The 16,712-nt window shown below is 41.2% G+C and overlaps 1 protein-coding gene across 1 annotated transcript in view; it reads left to right on the forward strand.

The window, feature by feature from the left end:
• Positions 1-1,680: 1,680 nt before the first annotated feature.
• LOC311132877 (uncharacterized protein) overlaps positions 1,681-16,712 on the forward strand; it is a 28,411-nt gene continuing 13,379 nt past the window's right edge. Inside the window, exons 1-3 of the mRNA XM_084166239.1 lie at positions 1,681-1,790; positions 3,804-3,935; positions 8,099-8,156. Coding sequence (XP_084022365.1) covers positions 1,779-1,790; positions 3,804-3,935; positions 8,099-8,156 — 202 coding nt within the window. The 5' untranslated portion in view covers positions 1,681-1,778. The remainder of the gene's footprint in view (positions 1,791-3,803; positions 3,936-8,098; positions 8,157-16,712) is intronic.

Below are 16,712 nucleotides of genomic sequence, written 5' to 3' on the forward strand. Positions count from 1 at the left end.
TAAGTAGGCCTACATGAGGGGTAAAAAATTGCAACAATAAAGAAGAAAAACTCCAGCCCACTTGCGGACTGTTCCAATTTCTGCTAAAGGTTTCCAGATGTTGAGTGATGCACTCGGGCTCTTCTTGAATAGCCTATACATTCCTTTTCACATGTAAGTTCCAAATATCTCTAACCGTCGCCCCAGCGTGAATCGTTTTATGCACGTGATGTCAGCATTCACTCACTGTTCGAAAATGTGATTGTTACGCAACAGGACAGTTAACACGTGCTGCCTGCTAATTATCTATTAGGCTATGTTTCAACTTCTAATTATTTTCTAACAAGTTTTATTTTCTAACAACAGTTTGAATTGAGGTATGTTCCGCCTCCTCATTAATTCACATAGAAGTAGCCCATTTCAGTGTTGCGGACAATTTATGTTTGAGGCTTTACTGAGTCGGACAAACTTCTCTCTTCGAGGAGAGCCCAAGCACTTCCCTAGTGTTTCCGCAGATCAAGTTTTTTGAAGGTTGTACTGATTATAATGAGCTAACGCTAAGCTATTTGCCAGCTATGTATGGCGCCATGTTTGTTGACATTATACAATGCATTCTGGGTGTCACGTAAACGTCTGTCAGACCAAAGATGTTATACTGAGGTGAAGGAATGGTTCTCTAATCTTTCGAGTACACTTCCGGAAGTGAATGATCCTAGATGACACACCCCCTTCAACATGCATACTGCAAACAGACCAAACTCAACTTGTCTCCTGTTGTTATCTTTGGTTGAAGCGAAAAAACAAGCATTGCGGCACGTACAAACTATCCATCGTCGGATTACTAGAAAGTGTTTTGCTCAATTGTTTTGATCATTGGTGAGCTCACCCGTGATGTGATAAATTATAAATAGTACTTGCTATTAGCTAATTCATATTGTGGTTTCTGTCAGCCGATAGTTCTCTAAATATGATCTATTGTGTTACTTAAATCTTTCCTCAGTTAGCGCTAGGACTAATGTAGCCTACATTTCCCGATTTGGATAATTATGTATGCTGTCGCTACTTCTGTGAATGTCTGAACATTGCATCCAAAAATAAACTGGTCACATTCAGGACATAACTTTGTAAGGACTGTGTTTGTGCGAAATGTTTCTATGAAAAAAAACTGTGGCTATCTCAAATGCTGACTGTTGGGTCAATCGAAACTGGACGTTCTATATAAGCGTTCTAATCAAACCGGTTTTATCGTACGCTGCGGGGACCAATGTAGAATGATCACACGCGTTTGTTGGTATGTGTGAAAAGGTTAAATGCACAATTGTGTAAGCTACTCTGCAGTGCTAGCTGTGCCACTAGAGATCCTGGTTCGAATCCAGGCTCTGTCATTGCCGGCCGTGACCGGGAGACCCATGGGGCGGCGCACAATTGGCCCAGCGTCGTCCAGGGTAGGGGAGGGAATGGCCGACAAGGATGAAACAATAATAATGTAAGTCGCTCTGGATATGAGCGTCTGCTAAATGACTAAAATAAAATAAAAATGTAGACTGTCTGCCTTGTGAAGTTTACAGTCCCAATGCATCGGGTTACACTGAGTGCACTTTACTTTTTCCCATAGCTTTCTCTGACTGACACTGAAGGTGGAATCCAGATGCATTTGTTCTTTTTCTTGAGTGGGAGTATTTAGGAATCTTGCCAAAATGTGACACAAGCAATTGAACGCTGAGCGAGAAAAGTAGCAATTACTGAACGTCGCAGAGAGTAAACTTTACTTTGAAAAAGGACAGCACAAAACGATCCAAATGGCAGAACAGGTAGGCCTACTATACCATTTTAATATCAGCACTTGTCAAAATGTTGCACCTGAAGAGATGGTGGCTTTACTCGTCCTAGAAGCAACGAAAGAAGTTGTTGCATTCTTTTGGGGACAACTTTCCCCCCAGTTGTACGCATCGTTCGGATTATGGTTGGAAGTTGCACAGATGTAGTTTACCGAAAATTCCATTGACATATTAAGCTATCCAATTTATATCAGGACACAGTCCAAGAGATCGTATTAAGTCCTATAGGTGTTTGCATATAGCCTACTTTCCATGCACTCTTGCCACCTTAATGCGAGTTTACCACTAATCATTTCAATGCACTGATCAGTGTGCATGCTGGACAGCAGCAAAGAATGTGGACAATGACAAATTAATCTAGGCCATATGCTGATGAGGGAGCAAGGAGCTATTCTCAATTGTGTCTATAGACAGAGACCATGTGTGGAAATGGAAAGCACGGGGAGGCAATCAGTCCCTTCTCATTCCGTCCCCATGGTCTATGCCACAGAGACCATTTTTGGAGATAGGCACTTAGTGAGGGATGACAGCTTGACGAACGGACGGACTGACACACCGGCCCAGTTTTTCCTCGAGGCCCCCATACTGGCCCATTTCCCCCCTTGATGCCCCCATTATTAGCCAGATAGTGATAATTTTGTGTGAAAAACCTATGTTAGAAAGGCCCAATTGGCAAAAAATTGCCCAAAATGCCAGATACCCACTCCGCCCCTGGCACACCCTGAAGATAAACAGTGACAGGGTGAGCTGCAGGTAGTTCAAGTCCTTCTCCGTGTAGCCAAGTGGACCCAAGTTGTCTGACTTCGCCTTCCTATACCAATAGGCCACTCAGTCTCTCGTTACTTAAGCTTACTCCTCCCCGCCCCACCCACAGATGCTCACATTTCAATAGCATATTAAAATAGCTATTTGAATAGGGGTGAGTGACATAGCAAAGTTCCTTAACAGTTAATAAATGTTGGTGATTTAGGATATAAATAAAAAAGTAGTATGAAAAACCTATCAGCTACAATAGATTGGGTGTTTGGTTATTGGTTTAAAGAGAGTATGGAATGATGTCCTTCACAATGACCAACATAACAAGTCTGTGTGACACAGTTTCATATGCCACTGCAAAACATAAGGTCTACTTTTCAAACAGGTGATTTGCAACCTAGAAGTATAACTGATCTTATTGGAGTATCTGTATTTTTCACTCAGCATATTATTTCTCACAATTTTTTCTTTAAAGCTCTGTTATCCTATGTCACCCATGAGCATACTGTTAGTTGTTTTGTGGCTTATTAGGTTTATAGCACTATACTAACTATTCAACATTGACAAAAATGACACATAGTTGGTTAACCACTAAGCTTTCAGTGACACTGATACTGTGAAAGGTGCAATACAAACACAATAATTAACTGAATGGAGCAGTGCGTGATATGTGTGGACAAAAAGCTGCAGTATTGTTCGATGTTGTTGAGATGAAGTCACTCAAGGACAGGGTTAAACATCAGTGGCATCATTGCGTAGGCTTCAAACACGTGGAGGCATGCAAGATATGCACATGAGGATGGGTGTGAGTGTCTGAAAAGTTGGGGGTATTTGGGACTGAAGTGAGTGGAGGTCGGTACACTTTGGCACCACAGGAGGTTGGTGGCACCTTAATTGGGGAGGACGGGCTCGTGGTAATGGCTTGAGCAGAATCAGTGGAATGGTATCAAATACATCAAACACATGATTTCCATGTGTTTGATGCCATTCCGTTCGCTCCGTTCCAGCCATTATTATGAGCCGTCCTCCCCTCAGCCGTCTCCACTGTTTGGCACACACCTCAGGAGTCTGTCTCAAGAATGTTAACTTTCTTTCTTTCTTTTTTAATGATCTATTATAATAATAAACTTCACATAATAAACTTCAAAGGACTGTCAGAGGACTCTTTTCCTATTGTTATATTATTTGATTCCCTCACCCTAACACGTTTTTTCTGCTCCTCTGGCGCAGCACTCAGACCTGGAAAAGGCCATCAACACTTTGGTCACAAAGTTCCATGCCGCTGCGGCCAATAAAGGTCCAACGCTCCAAACCGAAGAGTTGAAAGGCCTCCTCGCCTCCCAGCTGCCCAACTTAGTCAAGGTATGTAAGCTGCAACGGTCGGCTACATTGGCCTCGCCCTCCCCGGCCACACCTGCCATTAATTCTACCAGTAGGGCGTGAATATGACTCTTACTACCTCCCCCACTCAACCACACACATACAGTACACACCACCTCCTATAACTCCCAAACAAACACTCAGAAAAAGCCTGTAGGCGTCGGTTGCCGGGTTGGATGCAAATCCAACATTTGCTGTAATCTACTGTGCACTCAGTCACCAATTGAGTTTTAAACATGTTAGCACATATCATGAGCACCTACGCTGGATTGTAAGCTATCTGGGTGTCCATGATTTAAAGGCCCAATGCAGCCATATTTTCTCTCAATATCAAATCATTTCTGGGTAACAATTAAGCACTTTACTGTTTGTTTTTTCTTGAATTAAAATAGTCAAAAATAAACAAAAATAGCTTTTTAGCAAAGGACAATTTCTCAAGCAAGAATTTTGCTAGGACTGTCTGAGTGAGGGGCCTAATTGGACGACCCTAATGAGAGGGATATATAACCTGAAAACTAGATGTTATTGGCAGAGAGGTTTGAAATCCTTTGTTATTGGTCTATTAACTTATACCGCCCGGTCGCCAGGCAGGCCAAACTCCATCCCACCAAAACAGGCTGAAATTTCAGGAAGTCTTTTCAAACAGCTCTTACACTAAAACGGCATTATCATAATTTTTACAATTTCACAGTATTATTCCAACCTCATAATGTGGAAATGTACACTGACTGTACAGAACATGAACACCTGCTCTTTCCATGACATAGACTGACCAGGTGAGTCCAGGTGAAGCTATGATCCCTTATTGATATAACGTGTTAAATCCACTTCAATCAGTGTAGATGAAGGGGAGGTATTTTGGTATTTTATTAGGATCCCCATTAGCTGTTGCAAAAGCAGCAGCTACTCATCCTGGTGTCCAAACAAAACATGAAACATGACATAATACAGAACATTAATAGACAAGAACAGCTCAAGGACAGAACTACATACAGAGACAGGTTAAATAAGGATTTTTAAGCCTTGAGACAATTGAGACATTGATTGTGTATGTGTGCCATTCAGATTGTGAATGGGCAAGACAAAAGATTGAAGTGCCTTTGAGCGGGGTATGGTAGTACGTTCCAGGTGCACCAGTTTGTTTCAAGAACTGCAACGCTGCTGGATTTTTCACACTCAGCAGTTTCCCGTATGTATCAAGAATGGTCCACCACCCAAAGGAATCCAGCCAACTTGACACAGTTGTGGGAAGCATTGGAGCCAACATGGGCCAGCATCACTGTGGAACGCTTTCGACACCTTATAGAGTCCATGCCCCGACGAATTGTGCAACTCAATATTAGGCTAGTGTTCTTAGTGTGTAAAACACAAGAAAATCACATTTTTGACTGCACTAGCCCTTTAAAGTTAAACGTGTTGCTAGGAACTGAATCTGACACATGCTTTATTTGACATTAAAAAGGCCAAAGTATCTTCATGTTGGAACTGGCTGCTTAGTTGTCTGAGGCCTAAGGCGGTTTTCCAGGACGAGTCTGAATCTACCAGAGGGTGACAAAGATAGCTATGCTTCTGAAAAACAGGAAAAGGTCAGTTTAAATATATGAACAAGTGATGAAGGTTTAAGGTTGTTCTCTCATCTGGAGGGTGATATTACGATCTGACAGAGAAGTAAATAACAGTTTTCCTTATGAACAGAGCAGAACAACTGTAGGCCTAATCTGAATATGACTCCTTGCACCAAGTCGACTTCACCCACCACTCGACAACCAAGTAGAGTATTTCTGCTACACAATAGTTAGCCACAACAGCTAGGACATACAGTCAGGTCGAGTGGCCAAAGAGCTCTATTTTCATGTCATCGAACAAATGTAAACACCTGGAGTTTGTTAAAACGGTATTGGCACTTGGATTGGAACCGGTGCTATGGTAAGATGACATGGAAATAGAGCTCTTTGGACACGCACACCAGTGGTGTGTTTGGCGTCAAAAGGATGCATAAGCAGAAAATAACCCCATACCTACTGTAAAATATGGTAGTGGATCTTTGATGTATGGGTCAATTTTGCATCCACTGGTCCTGGGGCCCTTGTTAAGGTCAACGGCATCATCAACTTTACCCAGTACCATGACATTTTAGCCAAAAACCTGGTTGCCTCTGCCAGGAGGCTGAAACTTAGAGACAATAAACCCAAGCACACATCAAAATCCACAAAGAAATGGTTAATTGATCACATTTTATTGTTTGTTTTTTTACCACAAGATCAACATTTTGCAATGGCCATCTTAGTGTCCGGACTTGAACCCCATTGAACACCTGTGGTTTGAAATGAAGTGGGCAGTCCATAAGGGCAGACGCCAGATGTCCTGGATCTGGAAAGATTCTCCAATCTCATTAAACATTTTAGAAAAAGGCTCAGTGCCCTTATCCTCGCAAGGGAAGGTATTGAAAACAGGGGTGCCAATCATTTTGACCCCTATGTTTTTGAGAAGAAAACAATTACTTCTTAAACAAAATCTATTTCTCTGAGCAGCTGTATTAGTATAAAATAATATAATTTTCCTGTTTTTTTTTTACATATAATATAGCTCAGTATTTGTATTATTTATCTTATTTATTTTTGCTCATCTTTATCAAGGGTGCCAATAATTTTGGACCTGACTGTATTTGTTCATTTGTTGTGAAAGGTAAATTAGGTTAACGGGAGGGGGCACAATACACAACTGTTGAAGTGAATAATATGCTTAAATACCAAGTCCATATGTTTTTCATTACGTCCAGTCTTAGACATATATAAAACCAGAGTCTATTTCAAAGGAACAGGAATGATCACATCATTTAAATGGGATTCCAGCAAACAGCTCTTTATATTGTCTCAGCTGTGGACCAGCGTTCAGGACAGGAAATATTTTCCCAAATTAATTTCCTATTGTTTCCAGCAGACAGGAAGATCCACTGTGTTTGCATCTGCCTGGCTGGCAGCTTTATCAAATTTCAGAATGATCATAGATAAGACTGGCTACCCAGATACTGCTATTGGTTACATCTAGATTACCAAACAAAGAAACGGTTGCTATATGAAAATATCCATACAAATTAAAACGTTCCTAGAAAAATCTATGACCACTAGAGGGTAGCAAAGCCTGAAACATATGACACAGTTAATTGACAAAGTACACACTTGCGCTGAATACCAAATCACTCCCTTCCCCTCGCCCCTCCATTTGAGCATTCACCCACACTTCCGCCATATGCACAAGTGTCCCAAAGCTAAGGGAGTGAAAATGATGGAGGGTAGGGGCTAATTATACCCTTTGATAGCCACTTCCACTGAGCCAGCAAAGCTGCCGGAATCAGAGCAAAGTGGAATCCCATAAGGCACCGAGTTATTTTTGAGGCAAAATGTGTAGAATTTAAAACTGCAAAATTTTCTCTCAGCCTCATGGCAAAATTTGTAGAATAGCAGCAAATCTGCATTAAAACAGCTAATTGTTTTCTCTTTCCCATGGAAAATTTTGTAGAATTGCAGGAAAATTTCTTTTAAACTGCAAAATTATATTTCAGCCTCATGACAAAATGTGTAGAATAGCATTATAAAACTGCAACATTTTATCTCTGACCCATGGGGGGGTTGGTGGGCCCCCTGGAAGTAGGTACCCCAGCACCCCAAATGCGGTAGTCCAGCTCTAATTGGTAAAATACTGTAGGAATTGCAATTCGTAACATTTCATACGAATTGGATGATGGACATCCACAAATGAATACATACAGTTCCATACGAAACGTAACATATCATACTAGATGGAGGGAGAAAAATGTATGTTTACTATGTTACGTTTACCCCTGAGTCCAGGTTGATACAGCTGCATACAGTACAGTTGAAGAGTGGCCAATATTGGATTATGAAGTCAAACATAATTACTGCGCTGAGGATATCAGTAGTACTGTTATGAATATAGCCTACCGAGTAATGTAGGCAACAATGTTATACGCTCAAAAGTGTAATAGACTAATTGATAACTTCCTGCTAACACATGTCTATGCATGATTACTTTATTTCTTATAACCTGTCCATTAGTGCTTATTAAGTGTTAAATACCGTGTCCATATAGTGAAGAGTTGTTTTTGTGCTCCCTCCCTCCCCCAGACTGGAGGCTCAAAGCAGGGCCTGGGCGAGGTGATGAAACAGATGGGTGTGTCAGACGGTGAGGAAATCACCTTCAAGCACTTCTGGAGCTTGATCCAGTCGCTGGCTACCACGCAGCATGATCTTCTCAGTACTCGCAGTTGGTGTTTGTTGATGTGAGGTCCATGCCTTCTGACGGTGGTGTGAGCCAGGGGGAACCAGACAGCCTCATTGTATCCCACCCAGTGTCATTACCCCTTCTCACCGCACTGCTCTCCTCCAACCCTGGACACTCACATAGTCCTCACCCCCTCCACTACAGGCCTTTTATGTACATTCCCCATGCTTGGTAGTGCCAGCAGTGCTCATCTCCTAGCTCTATGCTACTTGGTTTACAGGATTTTTTTTTTACTCCCTCCCTTACAAAAATTTCCTGTGGTGATCCTGTGGTAATTTTACCACACCCAGTCAAGTATTCATGTGGTACTTCTCCTGTGGTAGTGTTGTCCCACTGGGCACTGACATTAGTTCAATGTCTAGTTTTGATTTACATTTGGTTTATTTGTAAACTAACCGTGAATTCAACGTGAAATCAACAACAAATGTCACCATGTCTTTGGATTTAGGTTAAACGTTGGGTGAAAAAAATACTAAATGCCCTTACGTTGATCACTTTTTGCAAATCCAATCAGTTTTCCACGTTCATTCAACGTCATCACATTTATTTTTGGCTTGACATGACGTGGAAACAATGTTGATTTAACCGGTTTTTGCCCATTGGGGTGGTACTCTGGGCTATTCCTGTGGTATCTGACCTGTGGTATCCAGACATTGTGTGGTATTTTTGATCATTTTACTGCAGGAATGTGTTATTGCTGTGGTACAAATCCTGTGGTTGTGTATGGTAATTTTGTTTTTTTATGTGGTTATTCAATTCGTTTTTTGTGTGGTTATTTGGTGTTACTATATGGTATGGTAATTTTTGTGGTAATGGTAAATGATGTGGTAGCTGTATACCACAGGAATTCAGGTTTATGTGGTAATCATGTGGTCCTAGCTGTACCATAGGTTTTTTTTACGGGGACTATATGGTCCTGTGGTACTTTTTGGTTAACAACTTGTCCTGTGGTAACTGAAACAATAAAACAATTGTAAACCAATAAAGCCTATTGACATACTGTATTTAAAAATACAATAAAAAGAAACATGAATGAAATGAATTAATTACAACAACAACAAAGGATTTAACTCATAAATCATATCATTTATTAAAAAGTGTTTTTTTCCCAGCCAAGCAGCTATTTTGGTTGAACGCTTTCTTCTGTCAGCCTCCCTCGAGGTCTTCACCTTCACCCCAGGATGCAGAAGCATTACTTTATCTGAAAAATATATGAACAGAAATCAGAATACAGAATGCAAAAACAGTAATACTGAAAGCTAAAACTTCATACAAATAGCAAACACATTCACACATTCTCAAATTTAAAATCTCAATGTCTTCATAAATCACTAAAGATGGTTGTGTGCAAATAAATATACACCCAGACGTTACACACCGCCTGTTCTCTGATGTTTTTCTCTCTGCCTTCCGGAAATACCTAGAATATTTTGTGACTGAATTGAAACATGTAAATGATCTACAAGTCAGAATCTAATATTCGTACATCTGAGCGGCACCTTCAGCATTCAAACACGAAACATAAGGACGGGAAGCATAGAAATAGCGCACATAGAACATATTTACTGCTTATTTTACTTGCTTAGGAGAGATGCACAACCCTACTATCACAAAATGTTGACTTACGTAGGCCTCTCTCTTCTTCTAAGATCCATCCCAATGTGTCTCATGAAACATTTTAGAAAAAGGCTCAGTGCCTTTATCACCACAAGGTGAGGTATTGAATGGTATTGAAAACAGTGGTGCCAATAGTTTTTTACTCCTATCTTTTTGAGAATAAAACAAATTACTTGTTAAACAAAATCGCTTTCTCTGAACAATTGTATTAATATAAATATAAATATATAAATAAAATGTAGCATACAATTTTATAGCTCAGTATTTGTATTATTTATTTTATACAGTCTTTTTTGCTCATCTTTATCAAGGGTGCCAATATTGATGGACCTGACTGTATATTATTAGAAGCTGTTCTTTTTCAATTGGATCTACTTACACTAAGGTCAGGCAATCATGGGCAGCTGAATAGCATGCCTATTCGGGAATCCAGTCTCAGTGAGACCTGATGCAGAGAAAAAAACGTGAATGATCATCAGCCTAGCTAGTACAAACCTAGCTCTTACCAAGCTGGTTAGTAGGAATCAATACACATTGAAGATCAGAGTATCAAAGAGAAAAAATATACATTTTGGACACAAATGCAATATGGAATGAATAATCAAGCTTCTCACAACTGCTGTCATGGAGTTTCATCACGTGGGCTAAATGTCATGATCAATGGTTTCAAGTTTGTATCCATCCATTTTTGACGAGCTGAACATAGCGAGAAAAAAAAATACTTATGCATTTCCCGCTGTATAAACACATTGCAAATAGGCTCAAGTTAACTCCCGATAAAGTTGGCTAGCTGATATTCAGAGCTAAAATAGCCAAATTGATTAGTCACAGGAATCAGGACTAATAAAGCCAATGCAACAGCCTGTGTTACAAACGGTGGGCCCACCACATGGATGGGCATTCAAAAAATCCATTGCAGGCCAACATGGTAGGCTACACCTCAGTAAGCACGGACCAACGCAGACTTCTTTTGGAGGTCTTTATTTGGTCCTGTCCGGACTAGCAGTCTTTTTTTGGTGCAGTCCAGACCGGCCTTGCTTTCTACGTCCACAGATGTTGGTTTTTGGTCCGGTCTGGACCATTATTGATTTGGCCCAAACATAGACGTCTATGTTTGGTTCAGATTTGGTGCGGTCCGGACCAGCCTTGATTTCAATGTCCACGGGCATAGATTTTTGGTCCGGCCCGGACCAAATCTCAACCAATCATAGACGTCTATGTTTGGGTCCGATTGTTGTCCAGTCTGGACCAGCCTTGATTAGGCCCAAACATAGACGTCTATGATTGGTTCAGATTTGGTCTGGTCTGGACTGGGCTTGATTTGGTCCAAACATAGATGTCTATGAATGACGTCTTTTCAACTTTCATTCAGAACCGGAAATGAACCTGATTTCAATGTCCGGAATACGTATTTTCACCTTTCATTTGGGAACCTAAATTTAACCTAACTTCAATGTCTGGAAAATACATATTTAAGACGTCTTTTCTATGTCATTTTGTTTACTAGGACTATTCTAGTTTTCCTAGGGGCTGCAATATTTTTGTCTCACCTAGGGCTGCAGAATGGCCATGACCAGCCGGCATACAGCAGTAGAAAAGGCCCAGTGCACTACTTATGTGAGAAAAAATGTATTTCCTGTGCTGCAGACGGCTATATCTATATCGGTCCGCTAATACATATACTGTATATATATATAGTTTTTTTTTATTCTGATTTTTCAGTGGATGCTGCAGTGGATGCTGCAGCACCCTCAGCACCCCTACTTCCTATGTGTGCTGGCAGCTGAAAATATTTTTTTTCCAGATCACATATAATTACAAAAAATTATTGTCATATTCGTATTCTGAAAATTCTCCATATCCTTTACAATACTCATTTTGTCAGAGTACTCGGCACACCCTATCTTAAACCACACAGAAGAAGCTGAAAAGCCTTCAACAGGATGTTATCTTTGTTACCATCCTCCATAGAGTTTTCAAACCTGTCTTTGATACTTGCTGATATCCAGTAGCTTTTGGAAAAGAAAATTGGAACTAAAGAACATTTTGATTGTTTGTAATTATTACTACCGAATGTTTTGAAATACCGAATAATAATACACTAGCGCAGTGGTATACAAAGTAGGGGTCAAAGGGGAACTGCAGTGGGGTCGCCGAAATCTGAAGAAAAAAATATATATATACTGTATATATACAGTCGTGGTCAAAAGTTTTGAGAATGACACAAGTATTGGTCTTCACAAAGTTTGCTGCTTCAGTGTTTTTAGATGTTTTTGTCAGATGTTACTATGGTATACTGAAGTATAAGTACAAGCATTCCATAAGTGTTAAAGGCTTTTATTGACAATTACATTAAGTTTATGCAAAGAGCAGTGGCGGCTCCAGAAAAAATTCTCAGGGGGGGCAATTTTTCTGATGATTTAGGTGACCTACACACATTTAAAAAAAGATATGTCCAGCAACAACATTAAGACAGGGGCAGCATATAAGTCAATACTGATATACACATTACTTGCTTCAAAAAGGCCTCATGGTTGAATTGGAAATATGTGCACCTGAGCATAATTCACAACAAGCAAGCAGGAGCTTTTGATAGAGGCTACTGAAAACATTGATGCAAGTTATTGGTAATAAGAAATTTTTATAGACTTCCATATTCTGCCCTCTTGTATAGATTGGTGAAAATGAACAGTGATAGACATTTTGCCTGAAAACAGAATTTGAAAATAATTTCTAGAAAAGGTAAACACAGCTATCTGTATGGCTTTGTAAAAATGAACAACCATATTCTGGCCAATTGTATAGATTTGTAAATATGAACAACCATATTCTGGCCAATTGTATAGATTTGTAAAAATGAACATGAACAGATTTTTTATTTTTTAAAACTTTTTTAAAAATGAAAAATAACTATTTTAAACAACATCAACTGTGAACTGATTTGGGCGTGTGTGTGTTAAAGAGACAGACAGGGAGGGACAAAGAGAGAGAGAGGCTACATTACTTGTACTGAAACTGTTCTCTTCTCTCTTTCAATAAAGCAAAGCGGTCAATGACTTTCTCATTGAAATCAGGCATGCTGAGGACTAGTTCCCTCTCCATGGAAAGCATGGCCAGTGCATTCAGACGTTCCTGGCCCATTGAATTTCGCAGGAATGTCTTAACTCGTGTCAAAGTTGAGAAACATCTCTCAGCTTCAGCTGTTGTCATGGGAGTAGTTATGAGGATGTTCAACAGAGTCACAGTCTCAGAGAACGTCTCCTGGAGGTTGTAGCTCATGAGAACCTGGTACAGTGCCAGTGCACCACAGCAGCCCTTGAATTCAGGATTCTCATAGATCAGAGATAGTTCTGTCTTGAGCTTTGCCTTGCTCAGCATGGGGTATGCATTCACAGTGGCATTCAGAGCCTCATCAGGAAATGAATGGCAGTACCTTTCAAACATGTCTGCTTGCAGTAAGGTAGCACTCACAAGGTGGCCAGAGAAAGAGAACCTTTCTTTGGTGTGATCCAGGATGGTGTTGCAGACCTCTTCAGACAGCCTCTGCTTCTCCTCTTCTCTCAAAGCTGTTCTGGGTCTTTTGGCTCCTGTTGCTTCTTGCAGCTGCTGTTGAGAGGAGTCCCTGAAGGCAAACAGACCAATGTGTTTGTTGGCTTTGTACAGTATTGTTGTCTATGTGATGCACAGGTATATGCAATGTATCCATGTATAGTACAAATACTTCAGTTCCACTTAAAATGGGCAGGGATGCATAAAGTCTTTAGTGTTTAAGTTAGCCTTTGTGTCTCACATAGCCTGGATGTTCAGCACAGTATACAGTGGTGCTCATAAGCTTATGAGCCCATGCTAAAGTTGACTAAAAAGAGGAATACAAAAGAAAAGAAAATTGGTGTCCTTAAAGGTTGGATTTTCCAACTTTTTTAATTAAGTCATTAAGATCAATTTCCAAAAGATGATTTTTAAATTTTTGTATTCCTCTTTTTAGTCAACTTTAGAATGTGTTCATACACTTATGAGCACCACTGTACAGTACACATAGTATATAAAATAAGCTAGATTACACCACTGTACATATAATGAGAATAATGTAATTTCAAACACAAATGCAGTCTCCTTTCATGCATACATTTTCAAATAAAGCTCTGCTTTGAGAAAGATCGAATGATATTGTTTAATCTTACCTTATGGCCTGCACACTGCTTGTGAAGCTGTCGAGGGCACGTTTGATGAAGACAGCATCGATGTCCTTCTTCTGTAGCTTCTGGTACAGAATGTCGACGTGGGGCATGATTTTGTGAAAAAGCCCCAGGAAAAAAATAAAATCTTCATCATGTAGCATCCTCACGTAGCCAGATGCCTCTCTCACGGTGGGCTGGTCAAATGAACCCAATGAACCCGTCCGGATGGCTTCAAAACATTCTATGAGGTCGTCTCGATTCTCGTAGACAGTGTTCACGACTCTGCTGTTGAAGTTCCACCGTGTGGATGAAGGTCTGGGCAGTCTTCGTGCAACAGTCTGGTCAAGAATGCTGGTGCGTTTGGGTGACCGGGAAAAAAAAGTTGCAATCCCGCTCAGATCGGAAAATAAAATGTTCACTTTTTTGATGCGAGAAGTAGCTTGCTGCATGATCAAATTCAGCTGATGCTCATAGCAATGCACGTAATGGGCATTCTTGAAATGCTCACGCACCTTTTGCTGCACACCAGCCTTCTCTCCCCTCATCACACTGGCTCCATCGTAAGCTTGCGCATGAATAAAGAATGGTACCAACACATCCTCCGAGAGCAACTTCTATGTTCCCTCATGACCGCTAGCATACACTCCAGTAGCTCGTTTTGAATGGTCTTTGATGTGCCCTTGAAAACTTTAGCATTTTTAAGATGGTCATCAAACACCTCATCTAATTGTGCCACAAAGTTGACAAGTCCAAGAAAAATACCAGGGTTGGTGGAGCCCTCAGTTTCATCTTTGCCTCGCAAAGCTAACTCAAACACTCCGCAAAACTTCACACACTGGATTAGCCGGCTGAGGATGTGGCGGTTCTTGCTAACCTCATCGTTGTGGCGGCGGACAGCTAGCCTGTATCCCTCATCCAGTTGAGTGGCAATGTTCACTCTCCCCAAAGCAGACAATCTCAAACAGCTATCCATGTGGGTCTTTGACAGCTCAAGTTTCTTAATCTTTTCTGAAAGATGGTGCATGTCCGTTACACCAGTCGCTGTCCAAGCGGTGCTGTCTGCCGTGCCGCCTTCAGGGTGAAAGAGTAAGCAGGGGAAGCAGAAGACTGCATTAGCTACATTGCAGCCTGCTAGCCAGGTTTTTCGTTCGTACCAATTTTTGGAAAATCCTCGGGTGTAGGACTTTCCCCCTTTAGTAGAAACCTGTTGAATTATTAAATTTGGTCTGGGAGGTCCTAATTGTTTCGTTGCCAATTTATCTTGATTTGTTCGCCGACAAAAAGGAACTTCTTTCAAAGAGACAATCGAGTTGCACTGAACGCTAGCCATCTTGACAGTAGTACGTGAATTGATTGACGCTGCTACCCACTCTTTTCTTAGTTACGTTCATGGTTATGTTACGTATGACGAAAGCGCGTAAGTGCAAGCCCTCCCAGAACCCATAGAGATTGTATTGAAAGCTCTGATATTTGAGAAAAAAAAATATTTTACATGAGAGTCTATGAGAGACTTCTGGGGCGATTTTCAACCTGACTGAAATCGCCCCAAAACTGGCGGGGCCATTTGAAGCACGACTTTAGCCTGATTGGACATTTAGTGGCAGATCAGACGTCTAGATTAGAACACTGATAACTACTGTTGCCGTGATATAATTGATTAGAAAAAAAATCCCTTCCTTTTCCCGTTTGGCAGTGCGTCGCCCATATCGCCCTAATGAACACACCTCCCCTGGCAAAGAGTCAATATTTGCAGTGTTGACTCTTCTTTTTCAAGACCTCTGCAATCCGCCCTGGCATGCTGTCAATTAACTTCTGGGCCACATCCTGACTGATGGCAGCCCATTCTTGCATAATCAATGTTTGTCAGAATTTGTGGGTTTTTGTTTGTCCACCTGCCTCTTGAGGATCGACCACAAGTTCTCAACGGGATTAAGGTCTGGGGAGTTTCCTGGCCATGGACCCAAAATGTCGATGTTTTGTTCCCCGAGCCACTTAGTTATCACTTTTGCCTTATGGCAACGTGCTCCATCATGCTGGAAAAGGCATTGTTCGTCACCAAACTGTTCTTGGATGGTTGGGAGAAGTTGCTCTCGGAGGATGTGTTGGTACCATTCTTTATTCATGGCTGTGTTCTTAGGCTAAATTGTGAGTGAGCCCACTCCCTTGGCTGAGAAGCAACCCCACACATGAATGGTCTCAGGATGCTTTACTGTTGGCATGACACAGGACTGATGGTAGCGCTCACCTTGTCTTCTCCGGACAAGCTTTTTTCCGGATGCCCCAAACAATCGGAAAGGGGATTCATCAGAGAAAACGACTTCACCCCAGTCCTCAGCAGTCCAATCCCTGTACCTTTTGCAGAATATCAGTCTGTCCCTGATGTTTTTCCTGGAGAGAAGTGGCTTCTTTGCTGCCCTTCTTCAGGCCATCCTCCAAAAGTCTTTGCCTCACTGTGAGTGCAGATGTACTCACACCTGCCTGCTGCCATTCCTGAGCAAGCTCTGCACTGGTGGTGCCCCGATCCTGCAGCTGAATCAACTTTAGGAGACGGTCCTGGTGCTTGCTGGACTTTCTTGGGCGCCCTGAAGCCTTCTTCACAACAATTGAACCTCTCTCCTTGAAGTTCTTGATGATCCGATAAATGGTTGATTTAGGTGCAATC

This window comes from Coregonus lavaretus (assembly GCF_964263955.1).
Source record: "Coregonus lavaretus genome assembly, chromosome: 7".
In the NCBI taxonomy this organism is placed as follows: Eukaryota; Metazoa; Chordata; class Actinopteri; order Salmoniformes; family Salmonidae; genus Coregonus; species Coregonus lavaretus.